A 27,602-nucleotide genomic window follows, 5' to 3' on the forward strand; every position below is an offset into this window, starting at 1 on the left:
ATTTTAAATTCATTGTTTCATTGTTACTTAAATGATTTCAGAACATATTTAGAATGGATAAGTCCATATTAGACTATTTGTTTATGACAAGGTGTGTATTTTTGGGTGATGTTGTAAATTGTGTTCTTTCACAACTTGAACTACTTCAAGCACCTTGATATTTGGCGCCCCCTCTGGCAAGTTGGAAATTTCAAGATGGTGATTAATGGATGTTTTTTTTTTTTTTTTACTAGATTTTCATAAACTCATATGACTGATCATACAATTGAAATTGGGACATATTATTCTTTCTCAAAAAGTTTGACTTAACTGAAGGTGCATCCTTTTCATGGTTGATGAATGAGTCTAAAAATGCATCCTTTTCTTGTATCATGAGCAATTAACCAAATATTTATTTTTCAGGTTTCAATCAACAGCATACATAAGCAACATATATTGATTGTTGCATTTTTTGTGTTTTGTCTTTTTTTTTTTTTTCAAATAAGAAATCAGTCTAAGCATGTCTGTCTATCAAGATTACTTTATGGCCCTTTACAGCAAGCTCTGTGTTACATATTAACTGGTTTGCTTGTCCATCCCTGTGTCTCCATAGTGACTGGATGAGAGCAGACTGTTTACTTCCTCCCTCACCTACTTATTTTACTTTGCTCTCTCTTTATTGGTTTGTCAGGAAAAAATCTTTGTTTTACTGCCACTTGAAAGAACAGAAGAGAAATCCGAATGGGAACCTTTGATAACGGCGGCAAATCAGAGTGGAAAATATTAAAGAGATGCCTGGGTCACAGGGCTTTGTCCAGGCAAAGCCCTGTGACCCACTGACACACACGTACACTAAGTAAAAGAAGCATTTACTCATGGAGTCTTTAACATACGGATAGGAGGAGGTGGGGACTGAAACCTAAAACCTCTGTGATCAGTTGTGAACCTGCAATTTCTCCCAGTCATCCCTGTACGTGCATGTCAGGATGCCAGAATTAAGATTAATTTCTTCGTCCACAATATTTCGATTACAGCTCAAGCAAATACTTGTGAAACTGTTTACATCCAGCCTCGTAGAGTGTTTACGTTGTGTTAGTCGATGCATCAAAATGTATAATGATAAGTATGATCAAATTTCCAAAGATTGATGATGCAATAATCAAAGTAATTTTTGACATTTCAAAAATTTTAACTTTGAGATTGTGATTACATTCGTGATATTTTAAATTACAACCACACATTTAAATGCATTTGTAGTTACAATATTATGTAAATGACCAACACAAAGTAACACACAACTGTGAAAGGGAAAGCCATGGCTCTCTTTGCAATAAAAAATCTGAAATGTGTGCTGTGCATTTGAATTTTACCTACTTTAATCTGTACTACTAAATAAAATGCAGTTCGTCAAGTTTCTGTGGAAGTCACCTGACTGGTAAATAGAGTCTAAATAGTGGAAATACATTTGTTCTTTGGAGGCCACTCAGGTTTGCTGGACATAATTAGTTAACAGACAAACATCATGAAGACCTATGAAGACCTCAGACAGGTCAGAGATAACACTGAGACGTTTAAGGCAGGTTTGGATTATGAAACAATATCCCAAACTTTCAGCATTTCTCAGATGTTCGTTAATCCATCATCTGAAAATAGAAATAATATGGGACAACTCCAAACATATAAAGACATGGCCAAGAGTCCAAGATGTGACCAAGAGGCCTACAAGAGGCAACAAGTAATGAAGGGGAACAACAAGTAATGCCTGGATAAAGGGGACGTCTTAAATGTGTGAGTTATTCTGGCCAGGTGAGATTGAAATGGAAACTTTTGCCAGAAACGTAAAACTCTGTGTTGCAGAAAGCTAGCACTGGAAATACATTTCCTGCTATGCAAGAAAGTGTTTTCTTCATTCACGAGAAAAAAAACAAAGCTAGTCAAGAGTTGATGGGAGCATCCAAGGTTCTAAATATGTTTCAAACCTGGTAAAAAATAAAATAAAATAAACTATTAGAGGCAGCAAAAGACTTCAGATTGGGACAGAGGCTGCCCTTCCAGCACACCAGTGACCCTGAGCACCAGTGACCTCAGGTGGAGCCTCTGTTTTTGTCAACAGCATTCAGCAGTTGAGCTTCAAGTCCTGTGTCGGAAATTCAACACTGATCCTTGACAACACAGAGATTGTTTACCATGGCAACGGTTCGGAAAACCAAAGCAACATGCTACTGACTAAGCTCATCCAGTATTACTGTTTTCGTCTGTGGCTCCTGAATAATGGAGACTTAATAGCTATCCTTCATCAATTCCTTTTACTCATAAACCATAATGAAAAAAAAAAATCTCAACAGAAATAAAGCGCAGGGTGAAATACATACTGAAATGTGTCAGTCTTTTCCCTGGTTTAAATATTTCTAGTAAGAACAAAAATTGACACCAGATTTCAGCAACAACCCAAGTAATCCACACATACAAATAAACAAGGGAGAATTTGTCCACAACATTAAATTATGGGTTTTAATGTCATGAAGATTTTCAGGAATACCTTTAGACATTAGTTTTTTTGTTGTTGTTTTTTTACAGGAAAAGAAGTAATTCACTCAAGAATGATCTCTTTGAAAACTCGCTGCATAAAACTCCACCACTGAAGAAAAAGCATTGTTTAAAGCTTGCTGCAGAACGTCTGGACAACTCAGTGAAATGCTGTCAATTCAGAAGGTCCCAACGCTGAACTCTTTAGAATCAATTTCGCACACCTTGTTTCGAGGAACTCTGTCTATCACACCAAAATCATAATGCCAAAGTATGATATACATCGTACTGGCAGGCCTCAGTTAGCTGAAGAAAGAATGAATGGAGAAATGTTCCAAGACATTCTTAATAACAATTCGAAGATGAAGCAAGTTGGAATTTCCAAGCCATTCAGCTGTTAATGGTCTGACTATTCTCCAGCTGAAAGGCTATAAAAATAGGCAACAATTAGAGTGCATACAGAGGATCCACATAACCTTTAAGTTTCAAAGACAATTTGTTTTAAATGAATGGCTCATGATCACGTCTGAGAAATTCATGTGACTTGTCTCCTCCTGCAAGAGATGGCTGGAAGTTGTCTGTACCAGAAAAGGCTTTTCTACAATTTCATCAATTTCTGCAAATGTATTATAAATATTTTTTACCAGTGGCTTCATTTCCGGACTAATTTGCTTTGATATCCTTCAGCTGTGTGGATAATTTTGGATTGTTGCTGACGTCTGGTGTGAATTTTATCTCATCCCCATTAAAAGATTTACAGTGGAAAAACCCATGACACGTCCAATACTTATTTTACCTGCAAATAATTTGGTGGCTAACCCGTATCGGTAGAGATACAATAAAAAAATGTAACAAATATTGGACCGGATGTTTAAAAACAGTGGGTGTGGCTTCTTGCACTGTTGGGGCTCCGTTGTGATGAAGGTGTCAGGTGGCTCCTCGTAAGATCTCCGGAGAACCTGAACAGAACTATGGAGTGATGGTAGGAGGTGCACTTTGTGTGTGCAAGTGGGGTCATTAACAGGGCGAGGTCACGGCCTGTTGGGAGCAGATTATAGTCATGAGCTGGATAATGGAGCTGGTGTGTGTGTATTGATCTAAGTTAGTCTATGGGGATTCATAATGCGGTCTCTAAATCTGCCTAATGATGAGCTGTGTGGGGGGAGCCTTGGCGGTTGTGTGTATTTTGGAGACAATCCTGTAAAACTACACACATGCACACGCCGTCTTTAGACGTGCTCACATTCGAGAAATGGGAGCTGTAGTCTAAGCTCTAAGAGTTTCTATGTGATTAACTTGTCGTTAAAGAGTCGACTCTAGTTCTTTCTGGGTTGTTAGAACCAAATTCATTATTTATAACCAAAAGACGAATTCACAAAGCCGTGCTGTGTACTCCCTTTTTGCCAATGTTTTGCTTTATATCTGCACTCGATTCAAAAAGCAGATTGCTTCTGGAGGCTAAATCTATTTAAGCACATCCATCAAGACCAGCACATTGGAACAACATTTTTTAATCTCTAGTTGTTATTTTAGATTGCTAAAGACATGGGAATGATAAATCCCTGTAACTGATTCATTCGGAGATAGCAAGTGTTGAGTCATGTTAAAATAACTGTATGGCTTTTGTGCAATCATATTAAGAACTTGCAATTATATCAAAATATAAATGAATCCTGTTGATTTCACCAAATTAATGAAAGCCCAGGGATTTTTCAGCAAGTCCTCCTCACCCGGACTCCAAAAATGAGAAAAGGAATCTGGACAATTTATTTGATTAGAGAAATTATTTTTGAAAAATATGATGCACGCTTTAACAATTGAGTATACATTTAGGACATCCCTCACCTGTTTTTTTTTTTTTTTTTTTGTAAACTAATAAAGCAGCTTTTTAACCTGCTTTCAACAGGCTGTTTATTTTCCACACAATCTGCATATAGAAAACAGCTTTGGTCTTTCACAATTTGTAGCAATTCACCCTGATTGTAACTTACATAATTGTACATAAATATGAGAGGATTCTGTTAAAGCTGCAGTATCTTTTTCGCTTGCTGTAAACTCACAACTCCACCTCACCTCCAGAGTTTGCTCAAACACGTCGCAGGTGGCAGTGATGGAGGAGCTCATGGCGGGTGTATTCATGTGTGTGTGTGCAGGGTTCAGCTGCCGGCCCAGGTATGTGAAGGTGTTTATCAACCCAAGCAGCCACAAGAAGGAGGCCGTTCACATCTACAGAGACCATGTGGCTCCTCTTTTTAAGATGGCGGACATCCTCACTGACATCACAGGTTGGCTCATCCCGCTGGTTATCTCTTTCTACCACACTTAAGGACGTTCAAGTTTAGTAATTTATTTTATTGTGATAAGAATCAGTTCAATCGCTATTAACATTTGTTCTGTATTGGGATTAAACAACAACAATAATAAAAAATACACACACACATATATATATATATATATATATATATATATATATATATATATATATATATATATATATATATATATATATATATATATATATATATATATATATATATATATATATATATATATATATATATATATATATATATATGAAATCTCTGTGTGTGCGCTTAAGTGTCCAGGTCCAAAGGTCAGAGCTAATGGCAGTTTCTGGTCGCTAGGTAACCTGATCCTGGAGGCGGAGCTAAGTCCATCTGTTATGACAGAGGGACACAACTTCCTCTCATCTCCTTTCCCTGTTTCTTGCCCTATTCTCATTTTCTTTTCCTCTATCATCGTCTCTACGATTCCTCCTCTCCTGCTTTCTTCTCCCTCTCTTCTTTTCTCACAGCTACTCCTCTTTTCTTTCTTTCCCTTCTCTCAGCAGATGGCACGATATCCGTTGTCCCACTTTTTCTTTTGGCAGCTATCAAGCACACACAACCATGTACATCTGACCACACACATGCATGAACACTTTATCTTTGTCCATCTCGATGTCTCTCCATCTGCTCACCGCTCCTTTTTCTCCCTCTGTCTGTCCCTACGTGTCTTTCTGTCTGTCTGTCTGTCTCTGCAGTAACTGATAGGAAAGGTCATGCTCTCTCAGTGATGAAGGAATGCAAACTGGATGAATACGATGGGTCAGTTGTTTCTCTTTTATTTCTCACATCTCTTAATTTTTATGAAACAAAAACATGTTTTGGAATTTAACTTTTCTTTTTCATTCGAAATCTTGGTGGTTCATCCACAAGTTTGTGCGAAAGACTATGCAAAACATTTTGGTAACTACCCCAAATGTTACCAAATGTTATATTACCCCCTTTTTTTTCATGCCATAGATATTTATTGGTACCAGGTACATGAAAAGAAGGCAGTTTAACCCAGCTCTGGGTCAAATATGGATCGACCCGTGATCATTTAGCATGACATTACATTTCATTTCCATCCCCAAAATTAGGTTACTGTGGTTAAAACTGAGAAAGAGTGAGTTAAAAACTCACAACTCACTTCCAATGGAGGTGAGTTGAAACTTACATTTGCCTGATTACAAAGCAAAGAGTATTTGGTTCGAAGAGTTGAAATTTTTATGTTTTTTATGTTGAGCCACGTGAAACCAATGATTAAAATAAACACATCACTGTTCAGCCCTGAAATATTTTACATTTATTTTTAAGCTAATTCGATTAACAAAATTCATACTCAATATATGCATAACAGGATGTAAAATACTGTGTGTTTCTATTGCTTGTTTGGTTAAAGTGTGAATGTTGTGCACAGTTAGTTATATTCCTAAAAAAACTATTCTTATTTAACGAAGATGTTTAGGTTTTTTTAAAGGAATAGACCCATACATTAAAAAAACGTCATAACACGGTGTAAAAGTGCAATCAACTAAAAGATAAAAAGATATTTGTTTTTGTTACGGTTTCACTAAAAATTGCATCGTATTAATTATCCTTTTCATTAATTAGCCTAGAAATCTTTTAACAACCCTTCTTATAACTTCTGAGCCACTTTTTGCATGTTTCTCTGGTGACAATCTTTGAGGTTGAAAGTCTTTCTTGCCATTTCCCACTTTTTTTTTTTAACCTCCTTCACAAGTTCATATGGGGCACTCTAAACCGAGTTAAAACTCCTGGGTTATTTTAAGACATAACCCAGGAGTTGTTGTGTGTGGGATTTACCAAGTAACTACAGGTGACTTTACAATTTATACGATAAAGTTTGATGTACTTTTTTGACCTTGTAAAAGCTATCTGACGTGTCAAATCAGTTGAGGATGCAGCTTTGACGGAGCTGTTTGACATGTATGAGTTTGTGACACACTGAAGTGAACCGTGTAATCAAACAGAGGTTTACTGTCGGAGGCTGACACTAAAACACACTGACCCAGACTGATCTCTCTCTCTCACGCAAACACACAGGTTACATGAATCACATTGACCTTGTTCCACTGCCTAAGCTTTAAGAACCGTATATTCTTCAGGAACACTGTATCAGACCCTTGTGTTCCTGAAGAATATAAAACTTTTATGAAGCTCTCATCACTCTACCTGTGGTTGGGTGTATAAAGGTGTGTGTGTGTGTGTGTGTGTGTGTGTGTCTGTAAGCAGCTTTTGTGCTCAGCACTCATAAAGCTTAATGTGCTTAGAGAAGATTAGCTCAGCGTTGCTAAGCTAGCAACGCTGCGTTTGTGCATGTGTGTGTGTGTGAGGCTGCACTGGTGAGGATTTGGTTGAAACCTACATTTGCCAATTAGGCTGACTGTCACCGCGGCGACCAGAGTTTCAGGTAATCCCATCCCCAGGAAGAGGGGGAAGGAGGCGGAGTCAGTTTATCTCCTATTTACTGCAAACACGAGTCGTGAAGATGGAGCATCTCACTTCATAGTGCTATTACCACACTACTAAGGTTAACTCTTCTCTAGCTTCACACATCTTTTATATTAAATTTGTCATTTTATATTTATAAAAGACAAATATAAACCAACCAAGGGGCCTTGATCACAATGTTGAATCATTCATTTTTGTACAAAATATAAGAGGTAAAAAAGTTGACTCAGCTATTTACTGAATTAATGTATTGTGTTCCAAATTATTATGCAAATTGGATTTAAGTGTCATAAAGATAAAATTTTTTGTTGTGCTATTATATTTCTAGATGGTATTGTGAGTCAGGGCTCTTTAAATCAATATAATTAATTTCAGAGAGCTGGTTGATTAGTTTGTCTGTTGAGCTCAATTAAAAGAAATCTACTTAAGAAGGATGTTCCACATTATTAAGCAGGCCACAGGTGTCAATATGGGAAATAGAAAAGCTTTATTATTATTTTTGAAATAATTACTGTTCTCATGGGGAGCTTTGTTCAGTAAAATTTGATTTATACTGTAATAGTTCATGATTTGAAAATTATCATCATTTGAGTTGACCATTTAAGAAAATTTGAGAAAATATCACTTGCATAATAATTTGGAACACGGTGTAAGGCTTTATTTAAAACCCTTTCTATGTTATTGCAACTTTTTAAGATTTTTATTGGAGTTTAAGGACGTTTTAAGGGTTTACAAAATGCCTTCACCTTCACAAGAAGAGCTTAGAGCGCTTTCTTCAATCTCTTTATAAATTATCCACCTGTCCTGATGGAGATGCGTCTTCACCTGTCCGTCAGGGTGGTGTGTGTCGGCGGCGACGGATCAGTGGCGGAGCTGTGCCATGCTTTGGTTCTCCGAGCTCAGCTAGATGCAGATTCTCCAGAAAACCCAGTAAGAGCAACTCTGCCGCTGGGAATTATTCCTGCCGGTAAGACCTTTTCATGCAGCATAAACACAGCCGGACATGCGGGAAGCTTTAGGAGTTTTCATTTTTGTCTCAGCAGGTTCTACAGATGTGGTTTCCTGTTCAGTCCATGGAGTCAGAGATCCAGTCACAGCAGCTCTCCACGTTGTTTTAGGTACGGCTCCTTTGTTTCTAACTCAGACCAGGTCAGGCATTGTAGGCGGCGGGTCAGGGGATTGTTTTTTACAGCTCCTGCACACAGTTTGATGTGTGTTTTAATAGAACAGATCCCATAAAAATGTGTCTGGAAGGGTGAAAGTTGTTTACAAATCACCATCAAACACCAGTGCAATAAATTCACAATGAATATTGACTTGACTGTGTTTCCGGACTTCATTTAGCTTTGTTGTCAGGAGGTATGTTTGCTTTCTCTCCATTCTGCATCGCCAGTTTGAACATCTGTGCTAAATACACTCTATCTACTTTACATCTATATCCTCAGGTCGTTCGGATTGATTTCCGCCCGAAGTAAATCTGTTGTTAAATTCAATTTATCCAAAATGTCGAGGTGAAAACCAATCAGGAGCTCTTATTGTTTCTGAGCGTCGATGTGATTGGCTGTCGTTCCTTTTGAGTGGCGAAGGGACCAGAGTTTAAAAAAACAACAAACACGCAGACAGATGGTGGTACTGGACTCTGGAGGGAGGAAGCCGACAGATGTCCGACTGTCGGATCGGTTTCACTAAATCACAGGTTTTCCCTGCTGCTTGTGGTCCCGCCCCCCCACTGACCTCTCCTCACCTCTCTCCATTTCCTCTCAGGTAAACCTGTCGGCCAATCGGTTCGAAGCAAGGCATGTTGTTGTTTTTGTTTGACAGCTTCTGGTGAGATGGTTCATCATGCATAATTAATACTGGTAGCTGGTGTTTGTGTGTGCGTGTGTGTGCGTGTGTGTGTCTGTGTGTGCGAGAGAAAAAGAGCGAGAAATTGGGAGTATTGAGTGACACTAACAGGAGTAAAATCTGAACAACAAAGAGCAGTCAAAGTCAAGCAGAATGATTTTCCCACAAAGACGAACTAAATCAGGCTTTAATTGCAACAAATCTGATCTGGATTTACTCTTAATTTGCTGATATATCTCCCTCTCCTGCACTGTTTTTTTTTATTAATCTGTAAAACATTTTTTACAGGTCATCAAACTTGGTTTATTTCACTCTGAACCTTGTCTAATAACTCAAAAACTTATTCCCGGACAGCTTTTTCATCACTCGATGAAGCTCAGTTGTTTCCTGAGTTAACCTCTTTGTTGCCGTGACACTAAATGGCCGCCTGGTGGTAAGCAAAAAATGTTCTTTTCCACATTTTGTCACACTACAACCATAATCTTCGATGTATTTTATTCTGATTTTATATGACATTAAATATTGTATTATTGTAAAGTTAAAGGAAAATAATTTTAAAATGACAGTAGGCTGACAGGAAGGGTGGGGGGGGAAGACATGTGGCAAATGTCGCTCGGGTCCGGGAATCGAACCCACGACGGCCACGTCGAGGACTCAAGGCCTCCAAATGTGGGTCGTGCTATCCACTACGCCACCATAGTTATACAATCTTATTGTTGTAATTTTTAAACATTGTCAGACTACTTCATGTCCTGGACGCCCTTTTGGATTGGGGATTCACAGTGTTGTCTCAAAGTCGCAACGTTCTGAGTTCAAATCCCAGCTGAGGACTTCTTGTGTCAAGTTTCCACCTTCTTCTACACTTAACAACCTTGATGTCAAGTTCATTTTCTCCCGCTTAAAGTACTCTTAGCTCTGGGTGTGTGTCTGTGTGCATTGTTGTTGGCCTTGAGTGTGCTTTGGTAAGCCCCTGTGATAAAGTGGCAGCCAATACAGTTTGTCTGGCCTTTCACTGGAGATACGCGCCACGCCCCCTGTGACCCGAAACGAGACAAAGCAGCTTTGGAAAATGAATAGATTCATGTCAATCCTATTTTTCCATTTGAAAGTCTTGGGAACTCTTAAAGATACAGCATTTGTTTCCCATCTTCATTACTATTAATGTAATGTAATAAGATAATATTAGTACTTGTCATTTTCTGCATGACCGCCCGATCGCTTCTGCTCATAAAAATGTAAAATGCAGGCCTAAATATTATGAGGAGGGATGGAAATGTTTAAGGTTAAGAAAAAGAACATTCCAGATTTGATTTGTTTTTTTTTCCTTTGTTTACATTGCTTATGAATATTAGACGAGCCTTTAAAATGAGCTGTAGGTTTGATCTCGGTGACACACTGACCGTGTCAGCTTTAATCCCACTCAACACACGGAGCTCCGCTATCACACTGACAACAAGCCATATGGCGAGGAAATCAGATTCAGCCAGAGAGACAGACAGGCAGGCGGTAGGACAGACAGGTGAGTAGACTGCAGTTCAGTAGGTTACGGCAGGTATGTGGCCAGATGGCACGCTCCGTGTTTGTGTTTGGTACTGAGTGTGTGTGACAAATTGTGTACACCCATCTGGAAGCTAATCGAGCATTTTCTCAAAAGGACGTGTTTATGAGTTCATATTAAATGGGATTCTTCTCACTCCATTTGCATTATGGGTTTTTTTTTTCTTCTTCTTCTTTTTTTGCGTCCTGAGGTCGTCGGAGAGGAAATCATGAGCGAGGTTCTGTTTTAAAGCACTTTATTTGGGTCACTCCACCCATGAAACCATTCCAGGAACGAAGTGAGACCAGAAGGCGCACTTGTTTGAGGTCAATATTAGTAGCCATTGCTTCCTCGCAGCTATATTTAAACATGGCTCCTGCTATTGTTGTTCTTTTTGCTGTGACCTGGTGGCAACGTCAAAGGTGGTGCAAGTCAAATTTCAATCAGTTCTGGGACAACATTAAAGAATAAATATGACACTATTTTGTAAAACAATTTGGAGGACAAATCGCGTTTAAAAATCTGAAAAGCTTTGTGTGTTTGTAGTCAACGGTAAATAAAATCAGTTGCAACCAATGACCTTAAAATGCCATTTAATTATTTATTTAATGATTACAGATTCCATCTGTGTGGGATTTAATCTAAATATTAATCCAGCTGTTCTGTGAAGGCCCCAGAGGTTTAGCAAAGAGCATTACAATAAGCGTATTAATACATTGTTATTCAGCCAAACTCAGCCAAAAGGTCCATGCTGGAGGGACTGGAGAGAACCATCGCCACAGGGAAGCATGGTGGAGGCAGCATAGTGCTGTGTGGTTCCCATTCAGGAACAAAGGAACTGATGAGAGCAGGATGGATGGAGCTACACAGATGACAACTTTGGAAAAAAAAAAAAAACCCTTCTAAGGCGATGAAAGGCTTGAGACTGCAGGAGGTTCACAGCTACTGTGGAACGGTTGAGACCGAAGTATATTGCTGTGATAGACCAGAATTCAATTGAGAATCTGACTGAATTGTCTGCTAACAAAAATGGGCAACCACTTAAGTGTATGCATGTCCGAAGCTGGTGGGTACTTACCCCAAAAAATTTGCCGCTTCAATTTTCTTTCCTATTTTGTCTCTCACATAATGTCCACAATGAAAAAACTTAATCCAGTGGTTATAATCTGACAGTCGTTCAGCTGGTGTGTTTACTTTTGCAAGGTACTTTTCTGTTCAATTTCTCCACGTGAAAATTCGTAACTATGTTCTGCTGATTATTTATAAGTTTCAAGCGTTTTAGGTTAAAGGCTTTGTTCTGTGCTTATCAAATGTTATTTGAATTCGCTGAGAAGAAAAGGCAACAAAATGACGGATCAGTGATTTCTTGGAAAGCCTGCCTGTCTGAATGTCTCTCCTGTCTGTCCGCAGGTCACCTGCAGCAGGTGGACATGTGCAGCTTCTTGTCCAACGGTCAGCTGATGCGTTTCGGATTCTCTGCCATGTTTGGTTTTGGCGGCCGGAGCTTAGCGAGGGCAGAAAAGAAGAGGTGGATGCCATCGTCACGGCGACGAGAATATGCTGTGGTGAAGACCTTGGCCAGGCTTAGGTGACACATTTTCTTTTCTTTCAGTCATTTGAATGTTTTACTTCATAGGAGGAAAGGATGACAGTATCAGTGACGATACTACTTGAGCATTTTCATGGTCCTGGTTTACATCATAAATGAATAAAATGAAGTTAATTTTCGTTGTGGCAAGCTGAAGGGTCATGAAGTGTTTCTTTTTCTGTTTGTCTCCATCAGGCCAGAGGACTGCCAGCTGTCATTTTTACCTGCAAAAGGCTCAGGAAGCGGTTTGTTTGGACAACAGTAAGAAACATTCATCAATTTTCTTAATGGTTTTATGGGAAACGGAGAAATCCTAAAACATTAACATTACTGGACTAAATCATTTTTCTCTGTAGAAATATTTCAGAAATGTAGACGCTTTTTATCGTCGTCACTGATCATTCCAATGCTTAGTGTAGAACAGAAGCTCAAATTTGAGAGGTCTGTCGGTCAAATGTTCACTTATGAATTTTGAGTTTTACACAGCATTGTTTTTACACCACTTTCTTATTGAAATTACACAATGTATATGAAATATCTCAAAGCATTTGAAGTGAGAAAAAGTTTAAAAGAGATTAAAATATTTCAATCTGTTATTTATTTATTTATTTAATGTTTATTATTATTATTATTATTATTATTATTATTATTATTATTATTATTATTATTATTATTATTATTACATGTTATTTCTTTATTCCTATCAACTATAATTTGCTTAATGTGGCATTTTAGGTTTTCAGTAATAAAGGGAAACTAGATCACCACTAGAGGGAGATGTTTAACATTTCTGATGTGATGCGTTTGTGTCATACATAGTGCCTATAGTGAAACCAGTCAAACTCTGTTTCAACCATGACTTCATTTCACAGTTTATCTTCTTATTCACTGTTGCAAGAAAATATCTAATTAATAAAAAATAAAAAAATGTAAATCCGATTTTGATCAACCAGTTAAAACTGGATTAAATAGACTAAATGGATAAAAGAAACACCTCCTTACTGTTAAAGAGTTAATTTATACAAAATATAGAATATTAAAATGTGTCTCTGGTTAGTGAGGGGTGTTTATGATCTGAACAGTAAAGGTTAAACATCTACTTGCATTCCTTGTATTTGTGAAGTTTATGTTCAAATGGCTTCATAACTGGTTTAATTGTTGTTTCTCATCCTTTCTTTTCTTTGTATATTTATAAATGTCTGTGAAGACTCCTTTTTTAAATACACCTTCCCTCGTCCATTTTCTAGAGACCAGGGCGAAGATACAGAACTGGACACAGAGTCAGGTGAGGATAGCAATTTGCAAATGTGAACTGAGACCTGAGCGGGTTTAATTTCCTACCTCTGCTAACAAACCCTGCTTTACTTTGGCTCTCTCTGATTGGTCTGTGTTGAAGCAGGGGAGTCTTGGGTGACCAATCAGGGTTTGTACCTCAGCCTCAGCATCATGTCTATCCCCTGTCTGAGCCCACATGCGCCTCAGGGATTGGCTCCAAACACCAGGTACACCTTTAACTCTCAGTTTCTAATATCTAACTGCTTTTGCTTCCGATAACTCTCTCTAAACTTCCTGTTTGTGACAGTTTAGACAATGGCAGCGCCTCACTGATCGCAGTAGGTAATGCTTCCAGGTCAGAGTTCATCAAGCACCTCAAGAGGTACAGCAGCTCTAGCGGACAGGTGAGAGGAACAACGAAGAAGCGTCAACTATCAGAGCAACATATAAGGATTAATTCTACATTGTTCCTGGGCATTTCTACATTATAATTCGAATGTGTCTTTTTTAAAATACTGTTTTGAATCTTAGATTTAGGCTGTTAACGTCTGAAGAAAAACAATATCAGTAAGAAAGTCTTAATGCCTAATCTACATACTCAAAAGCATAATACCAATTAAATGTTTTTTGTGTGTTTAGATTCTGAGGTTAGTGACAAGCAAACAGTTGTCAATCACATTTCATGCCACACCAACTCCATCACAAATCAGAAAGAGCTTAAATACTAAACATATTAACCACTACTTTTGAATTTAAGAATGTGATGCTCTAATTTCATAGTAATAATACTAAAATAATATTACTTTGATCTCATAGTACACTATGCAGGTTCTTTGTCTGCACTGATGAAGATTTACTTTGCTCGGCTCACGGGATGCATGCAGTTGCTACGTCAGCAGGTCAACAAAACCTGCTTCAAGATGAATCCAGCTAAAAATGGTTTCACCACCCGAGGACATTTAAAGACTCTGAATATAGCGTTGAACTTTGATCCTCAGATCGCCAGTAAATATGGTAAAAGATACAGTGACAAAATGGCAACGTACTCTCTCCTGACACAGCAGGACGTTGTCATTTATACAACCATCATCCCAATACACATGTCCTATGCGCTAAATACGTCCACATCATAAATCACCCACACATACATAACATGACTCGATGTTTCACAAATACAGTTCAGTTTTTCACATTGCTACTCACTTACCTTACTTTGGAAGACTAGAAACTGTGTGTTTAATTTATAAGAACCAGCAAACCCATAGTGATAATGTAGTTACTAAATAGCTGTGGAATCATTGACTCAATCTGTGTAACAGGTAGGGACTGGTATTGATCTTTAATGATGGTGAAATCACAATTTCTGTTTATGAATCCTCTACCATGTATAATGATTTGTATTACTAATATGCCTTCTGGTCTTTCTTTTTCTAAAATCAGACATCTGCATTTCATCCATTTTTTTTTCTATTTTACAGCCTAATGACGAGAAGTGTTGTTGTTTAAACCAGCAGTATTGAACACCAACAGGATGTAGTCAGGAGCACCCTTGATGGGTTTTTCATCAGCTCGTGACCTTGTCTTCTTAAAGCTCCACCTCTTGCTGAGGAAAACAAAATAGTTATCATGCAGATTAGCCTGATTTAGCATGGCTTGCTGTGGCTTGAGAGACTAAACGTTAACCCACTTTCTAAATATACTGACAGTGGGACGGTGGCTGTCCAGCAAAGGGAAAAGCACATTGAACTGAGTGACCTACATTCGGTTAGCTACCATGCAAATAGAGAACACACCAAGATCAGCGGCGTAAGCTTCTGACTGACTTGGAAGATTTGACAATCGAAACTCAATACCATCGGTTAAAGTTTGTGTGTTTCAGCTGTAAGAGGTCAAACGTTTTTATGCTTAAGCGGGACCTTCTCACTATTGGGAGCTCCATCCATCCTGCTCTCTTCTCACTATTTCCTCTTCAGGTTCCCAGAGTGGTATAATAAAAAATAAAAATTATATATATATATATATATATATATATATATATATATATATATATATATATATATATATATATATATATATATATATATATATATATAGAGAGAGAGAGAGAGAGAGAGAGAGAGAGATGTGAGTAATTGTAAATTATTTTAAAGCCACAAGTATTCCGAATAATTGATAATTGTGACAAACAAAATGGAGCCATCGGTCTAGTTGAGAGACAACTAGACCGATGTCTATGACTATGATCGATTGTCATAGATTACAATTTTTCGATGTTAAATTGAATTTAAAGCGAAAGTAAAAAAAAAAAACAAAAAAAAACCTTTAAACAAACAAACAAACAAAAAAGGCAAAGAAGCGACTGTTTGCTAATATGACACTTCCTAGTGTTTATTTGCAAATCAAACGGAAAAGACAGAGAGAAATCCTCCCAAGAAACACTTGCAAGCATATGGATCGTCACATTGCTAGTCTCTGCTGCCCCCTATTGGCGCATTGTGTTATCACAAGGGGAGACAGTAAATAGGAAAGGAACCCGATGCACCAAAACAAGCTGCTTAACAGATTTACAAAGATTCACAGTCTTCTCCGGCTTAGCTTTGACACACATACGTCTACAGTGACGTTCTGATTGTCTACAGTTTAGCTTCCCCTTCGTGGAGACACACTCCGTGTCGGCGGTGAAGATTCGACCCCGATCACGGATTGGCTGGTCTGAGGAGGAGAGCGAAGACGAGGGAGACTCTAAAAATACACCCATCATCCAATCAGAGGGAGCCGCTCTACCCTGGAACATCGATGGAGAGCTGGTGGAGATCGCCAATGAAGTGCTCATCAGGTGGGATTAGCTGTGTTTCAGGACTAAAAGCCAAATCACTACTGATTCCATGGGTTTATTTGAGAAACACTGTTATGTCAAATAAGGTCAGTTCACCCAAAACACCGTCTTTTTCTTCGTGGAAGTATAGAAAGGATCTTTAAAAGCATCTGCTTCAGCATATAATTTTCACTCACACCTTAAAACAATCAGCCATGACTATAGCTGGCCAGTTTTAAGTAATTCTGAAAGTAAAGCAGCTCACTGTTGGCACCCTTGATACAGATTCGAAAAAAGACAAAAACAAAATATGTTTTTTTTATAGCAGAATAAATTTGGGCAACATTTATATAGTTTTACTGTTCATTTCCTCATATAATTTCTGTAAATCTGCTTTATGAAGTCGGTATGGTGTATTAAGTCTCCCTTCCAACATCTATAAAGAGGTCCCACAAGGTGCTGAGTTGGGTTCTTTGATAACCATGCGCCTGTGTTTTTGTGCTGAGAAGACACGGTCAGACATACAGTTTCTCTTTCTATATTGCCTTTTGGAGTTTTTGTGCATGCACACTCTTTTCCAAAGTTTTTTGTCCTCAAGCTCCCATATTAGTACTCTTCATCCGTTTAAGGTAAACTAAAAAATAAAAAAATCCTGTCGTAAATATGAGCAGCTTTCCACTCAGTTATGCTCTGTGGTGCTTGCAGAAACACTAAGATACACACACTATCTCGGGTTGTTGTTGCCACTGGGCTGGTACTGGGTTCTTTTAAGTCTCATTGTTGCTGTTATGTTATTTGTCTCTGGGTTTCTCAGTTCTCTCTGTCTTTTTTCCCTCTTTCTGTAGGTGTAGAAGCAGACTTCTTGGGCGTATTTAGATCCTATTCCTACCTTCCTCAACTCTCTTCCTTTCTTTTTTCTCTTCTCCACTGCTTTTCCATCTTGTCTATTTTGATTCAAATAAAACCACAACAGTTTCTAATAATATGTTTTTCTTATTAAGTAAAGACCAGAGAAAACTGTAATGCTCCATTTGTTAAAGTAAATTTGTTAGGTTTCTTCCTATTTCTGTTCAGCTACACGCTGTTACAAAATTAACTAAACAAATAAATGCAATCAACCTTTGAACAGCATTTAATGCAGTCATTTTACAAACTGAAAACGCCTTCAAAAAACTATCTTCAGAAGGTTGCTTGACTGAATTATCCCTCTTTTTGCAGAATGCATCGTAATCGCTGTTTGTGTTTAGGGTCCATCCGAGACTCATCACTCTGTATGGGGAGGAGGTACCTGAGGCAGAGTTGACCGTCACCTGCAGCTGCATCTGAGAGCGACAGGAAGAGCTACTCCGTATCTTGGCCCAACTTCTGTCACCATGGTAACCAGTCCCACAGATGCTCCCTAGATATTGGTTTTTACTGTCAATGTTACTGTGATTTAAAGTGAAAAAGAAATGGTTTGTCAGCTAATTGTCTGACTAAGAGACTTACAGAAATAGTCCCATATCATCATACATCCTCCACCGTACCTAAAAGTGGGCATTTACAGCAGCAGCTTATCTCCGTAGTTAATACGTGACTTATTATAAAAGTGGCTAATAACCATTATTTTGCATTCAAATTAATGTTTACAGGTCTCATTTGTTTTATCAACTCCATTCTGTGTTAGTGTTGCTTTCTACACGACACAGACAGTGTTTGCGTTGAAATTACTCACATTTTTACCTTATTTTTACTGATCCAAAAGTTTTATAAGTGAATCTTTCTCTAGATTTTTGTTTTGTTTTTGTTTCCACATTATTTTGTGGTTATAAAAGAAAAAAAAAAAACAAATTTTTAAATTAAAAAAAAAAAATCTTTTATTTTAATAGGGGAATATTGATGAAAGCAGTGAGACGCTCCAGTGCAGAACAAATGTTCATAAAAAATAAAAATGCATTAAGACATTCAAACACTTGCGTGATGTGTATTTCTATGACATGTCAAAAATGTGGGATGAAGTTGTTTCAACAGTTTGCATTCACAGAATACAGGAAGGTAAAACAATTATCTGAAAACATTTTATTTCTCTAAAAGCTTCTTTCAAGTGAATGTCATTTATTTCTTTGGCGTTGTCGGGTGGAGTTTCATTTTAATCATTTTCACCGTTTTCATTATGCATTTTAATTTCATTTCAGCACATGGTAACTTGTAAAATACTATATAAATTAAGTTAAATTAATAAAATATTTTGTCATATGGCTAACGCATAATTGTTTCTAATAAAGGCTTCATAAGACATTGCGCCCCTGTGATCTTCTTAGCACCATCTTACAAAAATACCTGCATCTGTTTCATTGTTGCCACCTGTGAGTTTATCCTCACAGGTAGCAAAAGACATATTTTCTTAAATGCTGATTTTTTTTTTTTTCCCCAACACATCTGAGAGACAGGATGGTTAGTTTACTTGGTTAGTTGTCGGCACTGCCAAGATAACTTGTTTTCCAGGTGAACAATGAAAATATGTGGATGTACTTCATTTGTTATCTAGATGTGCCTCAAAACTCTGCCAAAGGAGCTGATGAAAGCATACCAGTGACAAAAGGGAAAACGGCAAAATAGAAAAAAGAAGAATTAGAAGCAGCATTGTATCCCATTTCCCAGCATTTTTTTTTCTTTTTTTTACCTGTGTCCCTCTTTCAGAACACAAAATTTGTTTTGCTACCCTTTTCCTGCACTCTCCTGCAGCCCGCTGCAGTCCAGTGTCAACTGCAGCTGTTGGATGACGCAACGCAACCAGTGAGTCTTGTGGTCCGTCTCTGCTGACCAGCAGGTAAACAAAATGAAGGAACTTAATTCCAAAGGTATGAACCAATCAGGAGCAAGGTTTCAAATCCCCTGAGATCATCAGAAAGTCACCTGGTTTGGTTCTTCTTCAGTGTTCGTCCACAACACAGGAATCTGTTTTAGTTACCCATCCATCCGTCCATCCATCCATCCATCCATCCATCCATCCATCCATCCATCCATCCATCCATCCATCCAGTGCTGCGGTCTTCCTCAAGGCCAGTCTCTCCTTTGTGAAGGCATGTTTGGTTTATCAGTTCAGGTGCATTCAGGATGCTTTCATCCTCATCCGTCATTGCTGCAAAGTTCCTGCACAGCTTGGTTGTGAACTCTGCCCGCTGCTGATGTCCCGACGTCACAGCGAGAGGCAGCAGATGAGTTTAAGTAGAGCTCTCCCTCTTGTTGAGTTTGGGAACATAGTCCCAGCTGTCTCTATTTAACTCCTCCTGCTTCTTGAAGTTCCTCTTAAAGAAGCCACACTGTAAATCAGACAAACAAATTTTTACTTTGTCACACAGAATTTTAAGAGATTTTATGCTTTTAAAATAGTGGCAAACAGTGTAAATATGTGTTTCCTCATTAAAAATCAATACTCGGTGTTTAAAATGAGCTGGTTACCTTCCACAAACACCAGATGAGAGCGGTCAAGATGATCAGTCCTAAAACTAAACTGACGGCGATGATGAAAATCTTCACAGCCATTGAGGGTTTCTGGGTAAAAACGGCTTCCACCACCACCTGGAAATTATTAACACTTTTTAACAACCAGACCTGTTGTAATGCCCTAAACGGGGAAAAATGCAGCGCCTTAACAAAACCTTGTTTATATAGACACACAGTATTCAGCGTTAGACTTGGGTTTCGCGTTTTCAGGTATTTTACCAGTGCAGGTTGATCCTTGATTAGGACAGTGTGAGCATCTTCTCTGGGCGACAACACGGTCGCTGTGCTCTCCAACATCATAACGTGATGACGGCCCTGAGACAGAAAACAGAGTTTATTTGTAACAAGGAGAGCGGCCTGCTTAAATGTCAGCAGAAACTGATTAAACCAAAGCAGTTTAGTCCGATTTTTGCAGATACGCAGCGAAAACATTAAATCTTACCTCATATTTCGGGTCCAGTTTCTAGTGCAAATATCTTATATCTTTGTCTACTCGAAATAATTCAAACCTAATTTACATGTAACATGTTTAAAGTTAATAATTCCTTATTTTTAATGATAAAATTAAGGTAGATTATTCCACTTATAACTAGTCCTTTGAAGGCACAATTGGGTTAAAAATCCCTAAATTAATGAATGTCAGTTTAACAACATGTTGGTCTGGCGTCGGAATAAGCAAATGGTCTGCAATTACTTAAAAAACCAAAACTAAAAAAGAAACATTCATCTTATACAGTAAGATCATCTGAACTGGTTACCGGTGCTTGCAGCAGGACAGCAGGATTCAGGCTGATCTCCAGCTGGATGGTAGCATCTCTGCCCGCATCCAGGTTACCAAGACGACACACCAGCTGCTCACACAGATTATCGACACGGCCACAGAACTACACAAACACACATATGTAAAATAGTTTAACTAATGAAAGTCAGTTTGTCATCTGGATAGGGGAGCAGTAATTCACGACTACGTCTCGCCTCACTGGCGACCTGCTGCTCAGAAATAAAAAAAATCTGATCTTTTCCTGACCAGTGAATGCACCATACCTACCCTGTGCTTTGTTGAGCGAACAACAAACACCTTTCACTGTTTATGCTGATGCTGGGGGAAGACTCAATGTTCTCATTATTAGTGAAACGTTTAAAATACATGTCAGGGGAGGCACAAAAGGTTAAGAGGAACCTGTATTTTGCAACATGTCTGTGGTTCATTCAGGCTACAAGAGAGAAAAATACAGAAATATGTCAGTAAAACTTTCATTGACAAAAATGTAGAAATATTCTGTTTTGTTTAACAATTTTTTCTTTTTTTTTTTTTTGTGTAACCTGATGGTCACAAATGATTTTCAGTTTTTAACATAGGAAAAGTAGTTTAAAGTCTGATTTGAAAAAGTTATAAAATGTAATGTAATCACATATTATAGCTGCTAAAAAGATATTTGAATCACCTGAAATCAGCAGATAAACAGCTCAAGTCCAGAGATATCAAATTCTGATTGATGCATTACTAATGCTACTTTATTTACGACCTGACATTTTCTCTGGTGCCCCTGTGACTTTAGCATTTAAACATTCATGCAACCTTGGCTCCCTCTGTTTGTCTGATGAACTGCTGCGTATATACCGAATCGCATATTTCTGAGAAGAAAAGATCGTCTTGCCATTGTTCGGGTGGCGGTGGGAGAGAAGAAGAAAATGATCTGTTTGATGAATGAAGCCTGGGGAACGTTGCAGTCCTCAGTGACTGAAATCGTTTTGTCACTTATTGAGCACGAACCATGTGATGACTACAGAAAGAGACAAAAAAATCACGTTATTATGAAAGCTCCTTTCCAAAATGTCGTCAACATGCAGGGTCTAGTGCTACCGCTACGTGCAGCTAGTAGTCATTTTGCTTTCCTCGGGATTAGGAGTGATAGAAACTTGGACTCTGTTGATGTTTTTACCTTCCAGTCGATGAACTGAAGCAGTCTGTGTGGGTACGGTGCCAGGATTTTTGGCAGTGCAATCTGAACCACTGTGTTTAACGCCTTGCTGGGTCCAGAGTTTAACACCTGCAGAAAAACAAAATCAGGGTTGTTGGGGGGTTTTTCAGCAGCTTTACAGATTGGCAGCTTTTTGTTTACAGTTGGTATGAGATGACATACCAAAGAGGATTATGGTTTAATAATGACTTGATCTGAAGATGTGGCTCTGTATGCACATGCAACACACTGGTGTAACCAAACTGTCCCACCTTGCTATATTTGCTGTGTGCGTGTTATATTTGTAAATAACCAAACAGGTGTGAAAAAGGGTTTATATTGAGTAGCAAAACATTGTCGGAAAATTTCCAACACCTAATGACAAATATTTTTGTCCTTAGGTGCTGTGTCTTCACAGTAAAGACACGAATAAATCGAATTTTAGATGAATAAGTTCATTCAGGGCTGGCAGTATTAGGAAAACACATCACATTTCCCCAGTATTGTGAAAAGAAGAACAAACGCAAACACTTCAGTTATTTTGGAGCATAATTGAGAAAGTTCTCGAAGAATCAGCAGCAATTATATGCAAGAAGTCTGTCTCATGATGAAAATATCATCAAAATATTAATTTGAGTAATTTAGTGTAAAAAGCCAGACTCATACTCTATATACCGCACACTCATTACACAGTTATGTATTTCAAGCATTTATTTTTGAAGAATATGTCAAAGGGAATGAAAACCATAAGCTAATTTCTCAGACAATTTTGATATTATTTGTGATGAAAAAAATAAAAATCAGAAAAGAAATTTGCCAGTCCAGTACTTTTTCTCCTAAAATCACTTCTATCTTGCCCCTGGTTTAATAACGGCTTTACGCAGAAAATGCACCAGCTTGGATAAAGTCAAGTTGACGTTCTATAAACTCATAAAGAACAATATTACCTTTTCGCTTTAAAAATCTGTTTTTAATGGTCAAATGTAACATCTGATTTTTGGAGAAGTTGAATTTTCTGTTGCCATGAGCTGTAAGCCACAATCATCAAAGCTAAGTGAAATAAATACAAAGTGAATTACTAAAATAGGAGGAACATTTTTGATGCTATTTCACCTGTAGCTACTGAACACACTTAAAGAAACATCTGAACCGACCTTAAATGTGTAGTTGAATTTTTCAGGGTAGCAATCAGCTGGAATCAAGTCTTCATCGCCGAACACAAAAGACTTCGGAGTCACAAAACTGTAAACACAAAGAAGGACATTCAGCTGGCTATGAAGCATCTCTAATGTTTTCCTACCTACAATTTTATATATTTTCATCTCACTCCTTTTATGTCAGCTGTGATGTGTCTAAGTTTGACTGACCCGTGGATGTTGACACCAACTCCATGTTTCAGAGGAAGAACAAGCGTCATGCTGTTATCTTGGAGAAATTCATCCATCTCGTAATTGTCACTGCAAATGGGAAAAAAAAAAAAAAAACACATTTCTTTTAATGGATTTTATCTGTAATAACCTGAAGACATCTCTTCTGTAGGATCACTGCTTTAAAACTAAGCTTCAGTGATGACATCATGGGCGACGGTGAGGTCATTACCTGCTGGTGTTGATGTTAATGTGAATGTCCCCCGGCGTGCTGTTCTGACTGACATCCAACAGAAAACTGATATTCATCTGCAAAAAAAAAAGAAAAAAAAAAGGGTGTAACACTTTATTTGACGGGTTGTGAATAAGACTGTCGTGACACCGTCATAAACATGACATGACAACCTGTCATGAACATGAGTAAGTCTTCATGAATATTTATGACTGTTGTCATAAAGTGTCGTTCGGTAAATCATGACACTTTTAATACAAAGTTGACATTATTCAAAATGTCTTTGTTGGGACAACTTGACATTAACCAAGAAATCATAATCTGACATAAAAGTGTTACTGATTAAACTTTAGCTTTAATAACATAAAGCTACATAATTTTTAAAGTTTAATGATTGGAGGAGTCTCTTGGTTCCACCTTTGGACTGCTGGATGTTCTCAGACAGGAGGCTAAGGAGCAATAACAACTCCATAAGTTCATAATCATAGTTACCAGACAGTGAACAATCAATGTGGTGGGGAATAAAAGCATAACCGGTGACCTTTTTGCTTTTGACGTTAACATTTATACTTTTAAAAAGTGATTTTTATAATTTGGTGATCTTCCAGCTACCTTCTAGACCACATATGTCAGAGTCAAGGCCCGCGGGCCACATCCGGCCCGCGAGAAGATTTTCTACGGCCCCTGGGATGATCTTGATTTATTATTAGAACCGGCCCGCAGCAAGCCGGCACCCCGTCTGAAAAAATGCGAGATGCACCCCGTTCGATCCTCACAACGCGCACCCCGTTCGATCCTCACAACGCACCCCTCCGTTCGATCCTCACAACGCGCACTTCGTCCGCAGGAAATTTACGAAGGCTTGGGCCGGTCCGCTGCACTAGACCAAATGCGTCATTTAAAAAAAATCTCAATGAACATTCGATCAGTCCGGCCCTCGGCTTGTAGCTAAATTTTTTATTTGGCCCTCCGTCCATTTGACTTTGACACCCCTGTTCTAGACCCAGAATCCAGCATCTTGTGAGAATATTCATACTACTTGAAGTTTACCAGATTTGGCTGCATTATAACCACAAACCATGAGGTATATTGGGAGTTATTGGCACCAGCTTAGCATATAATATTGCACCATTGTGAATTGGAAGGAAATGTTACATTGATAACAAAAAAAAAACTATTTTACAAATAAACATCTGGAAAGAGTGGTGTGTATTTGTAGTTGCACTCCATGAGTGAAAGCTTTGATTACATTTCATTCCAATCTGCCCAGAGCTTCTTCTTCCACATGTGACTAACAGGGATTCCTTGTGGTTTTCTGACATGTTTGTGGCCAAAGTGTCAAAAACTCAAAGGGGTATGAATACTTTTGCAAGGGGGTCCATCGTAGGAGAGCAGCTGTTGTGAAATTGATAAACCAAGGTGTTGCTATGGCAACAGCAGGATGAGTAACAGCGCGATTACCTGAGAGAGGGCTGGGAGGACGAGGCTGGTGATTCTGCAGTCCACCCTCACGTCTGTAGTGTTCACCTCCTCGGTGACATCACAACTGATCACGTTGCCCTGCTGCTCAGATGAAAAGAGTAGATTTTAGAGGGTATCTGGGTCTAAGAAGTTATCTCTAGGGTTAAAGCTACGATCTTCGGTTTTTCATTTGGTGTGAAGCATACTAAAGTGGGGATTTACAAAATGTAATGAGCCTGGTTCCAGATCAGCAATTGCTTTTGCTTTCTTCCACATCAGAGGTTAAATCTTCCAAAGTGGAAACATCAAAAATTAGCCAGAACTCAGACCTTAATTACTCAAACCAAACGATGGGTTCTCCCTCTCTCTGTATGACGTAAACTCACATTCTGCAGCACTTTGATGTAGTGGATGTTGTTTGGGAATCTCAATGTCACTCGAGGCAGGAAGGCATCGTCTCCAGAGTTCATCAGGGAGGTTTTCAGGACGATTTGTCCCGAACCGAGCGCGAAGAACTTCTGCTGTCTGCAGACAAGAAACAAGATCAACAACAAATATCAATGTTAGAGTTCAACTTATAAATAACGTGCAGTTCCTGTATGATGACTTAATTCTTCAAAACGTTATCTATTTCATCATCTGTATTAAATCAGCTTGTGGTGAATCCCCTAAGTGAATGTGGAAGGTCTCGTTATCTTGAATCTCATTTCCACTGTGCTGCTTCCTCCCTCCATCTCTTAATCTGCTGATAAACGCCACCATTCTTGTTGATGGTAATCCCTGTTTCACAATGCAGAATATCTGTACGTTTAATTAGCTCAGCGTTGGAGAAGTGAGTGCAGTTGAGAAATATCACCTCATCTCCATCCAGATATAACTTGAGATAATGGACGGGGAGAATAAAAAGTATTTAAATATGCAGATTAAAATGCTGGTAGCTTTTAGAGTTCAGTGCAGTGAACTCTAAAGACAGAACAAGTTTGTTCTCTGTTTGCCTGCAGCTAATTATCATCATGTGTTCACAGGGGAAAAACGTTCATGTTTTTTTTATTATTACAGAGGAAGAGATCATCTTTTGAAAACTTACTTGAAGCACAGCTACCTATAGTGACTTGTGAGGCGTTTTCAACTGCGCTGTCACTTTTGGTTTTAGTTTCCTCCTCTACCTCTTTCTTTTTGAGTTACACAGAATACTTGTTGTGCCTGTTTCATGTGTGTGTGCTCATGTTCTTACTGCGGCAGCACTAGTTCACTTGACAGCTGCATGTTGGTCGAACAGTTCACCATAGAGCAGGAGCGAGCAAACCGAGTCTGACGGAGAGAAAGAAAGAGAGAAGCATACTGTTTATGACACCAGTAACAATGAATGAAAGCAGAAGTCACTAATGATCTTACAAACAGCTCCTGTAACCACTGACTTCTGACCCTGAAGTTACAGATGATTAATAATAATGATCTCATGACTCACTCCAGCTGTGCATTCCTCTTTCTTAAGTGTTTTTCTGCTCTGTTTTTGTGAAACACAGGAGCCGGATGTTAGCTAATGTGCTGCAGGCGCTGCAGCTGTAAACACATCTGGATTAGCAGCAGGGTTCGCTATTAGGTAGCTGACTTTAAAGCAGCTATTTTCTTCCCTTTAAATCAATTTATCTAGTGAACTGGGTTATTCAAAGTAGTATTTAGTATTTAGATTTTAATATTGCTATTGCTATTGCTATATATTTTATTTCTTAGTAGAGAAAAGAAATACTAATCTAGAAGAGGCTTTTATTTTGAAGGGCACAAAACAAAGTCCATGTTAATACCTTGTTGATCACTAATTTTACCACAAAGAACCTAAATTTGAAAAAATACACTTGCAATATTCCAACTTATATAAAATTAAATCTATTATGAAGAAACATTTTGTTATTTCGCAAATGAAACATTTAACTTACTGTGTGACACAGATTGATACCTGGTTGGTGATGGTGTTATGATGTCCTGCGCTGTGCTGCAGAATGGGTTTTATGTTTGCTAATTTTCTGGATGGGGTTTTGTGGCTCCTCTTTTCACTGAGGCCATAGGAAACTTCAAACTGAACTGGAGTATAGATGTCTTTAACGTCTTTCTGTAGATGAGGAAAAAAACCATGCAGGGGTGAAATAAAACCACTAAACATCTTCACTGCTGATCAAGGCAGGAATCAGCATGTTTTACTGTTTTGTGCTTTTGAGTCTGAGAGTTTTACCCTTTGGTAAGCCACATGTGTTGCACAGCTGGGATGGCCGTGTCGTGCCTTCATGTGACCCCTCGTGCTGTTCGATGATCCGTTACCGTGGAAATAGAAACGATGAGGGAACGATGGTTTATGGAGGAGGTCGGAGGTCAAATTATACTGAAGCTCTGGGGAAAAAAGAGGAAAAAATCTTTCATGTAAGTAAGTCAAAGTTATGTACTTTTACAGATTTAATTCTTAGACATTGAAACTAATAGTTTTGTATTTTTGTTATATATATATATAGGCTATATATTTAATATCACACAATTTTCTTTATTTCTGTAAAGTACCTATTGCCCCTCTGTGGTGTTTAAATGTGACACTGAAGCAGATCGTGACGTTGAAGCAGACAGTCTGAGTCTTGTGATCTTGGCATTGCGCCCCCCTCTGGTCAATATGCTCAGGCAGAATCAGAGAAACTTTCACTTGAACCACTGGACGGGTCCTATGGGGGTAGAACCAAAAAAAAAA

General features: G+C 38.4%; 2 protein-coding genes across 5 annotated transcripts in view; one reads left to right on the forward strand and one right to left on the reverse strand.

Moving 5' to 3' along the window:
- cerkl (ceramide kinase-like) overlaps positions 1-18,019 on the forward strand; it is a 29,223-nt gene extending 11,204 nt beyond the window's left edge. For 2 of the 4 annotated variants that reach the window (XM_044131413.1, XM_044131416.1), the window contains 11 exons: positions 4,659-4,790; positions 5,549-5,612; positions 8,141-8,271; positions 8,345-8,422; positions 12,097-12,274; positions 12,470-12,535; positions 13,522-13,559; positions 13,671-13,776; positions 13,857-13,953; positions 16,189-16,385; positions 17,612-18,019. In XM_044131413.1, the coding sequence (XP_043987348.1) occupies positions 4,659-4,790; positions 5,549-5,612; positions 8,141-8,271; positions 8,345-8,422; positions 12,097-12,274; positions 12,470-12,535; positions 13,522-13,559; positions 13,671-13,776; positions 13,857-13,953; positions 16,189-16,385; positions 17,612-17,690 (1,166 nt within the window). In that variant the 3' untranslated portion in view covers positions 17,691-18,019. The remainder of the gene's footprint in view (positions 1-4,658; positions 4,791-5,548; positions 5,613-8,140; positions 8,272-8,344; positions 8,423-12,096; positions 12,275-12,469; positions 12,536-13,521; positions 13,560-13,670; positions 13,777-13,856; positions 13,954-16,188; positions 16,386-17,611) is intronic. The other 2 variants (XM_044131415.1, XM_044131414.1) reach the window with 2 other exon arrangements.
- Positions 18,020-18,680: 661 nt separating this feature from the next.
- The window catches only part of itga4 (integrin alpha 4), a 30,363-nt gene continuing 21,441 nt past the window's right edge, over positions 18,681-27,602 (reverse strand). The window contains exons 15-29 of the mRNA XM_044131412.1: positions 27,422-27,576; positions 27,102-27,256; positions 26,829-26,981; positions 26,106-26,182; positions 25,258-25,396; positions 24,872-24,973; positions 23,411-23,487; positions 23,179-23,268; positions 22,966-23,053; positions 21,794-21,901; positions 21,509-21,634; positions 20,609-20,734; positions 20,070-20,165; positions 19,806-19,925; positions 18,681-19,666 (exon numbers count right to left, since the gene is read on the reverse strand). Of these exons, the coding sequence (XP_043987347.1) occupies positions 19,568-19,666; positions 19,806-19,925; positions 20,070-20,165; positions 20,609-20,734; positions 21,509-21,634; positions 21,794-21,901; positions 22,966-23,053; positions 23,179-23,268; positions 23,411-23,487; positions 24,872-24,973; positions 25,258-25,396; positions 26,106-26,182; positions 26,829-26,981; positions 27,102-27,256; positions 27,422-27,576 (1,711 nt within the window). The 3' untranslated portion in view covers positions 18,681-19,567. The remainder of the gene's footprint in view (positions 19,667-19,805; positions 19,926-20,069; positions 20,166-20,608; positions 20,735-21,508; positions 21,635-21,793; positions 21,902-22,965; positions 23,054-23,178; positions 23,269-23,410; positions 23,488-24,871; positions 24,974-25,257; positions 25,397-26,105; positions 26,183-26,828; positions 26,982-27,101; positions 27,257-27,421; positions 27,577-27,602) is intronic.

The sequence above is a fragment of the Gambusia affinis genome, linkage group LG11, assembly GCF_019740435.1.
Source record: "Gambusia affinis linkage group LG11, SWU_Gaff_1.0, whole genome shotgun sequence".
Lineage (NCBI taxonomy): Eukaryota > Metazoa > Chordata > Actinopteri > Cyprinodontiformes > Poeciliidae > Gambusia > Gambusia affinis.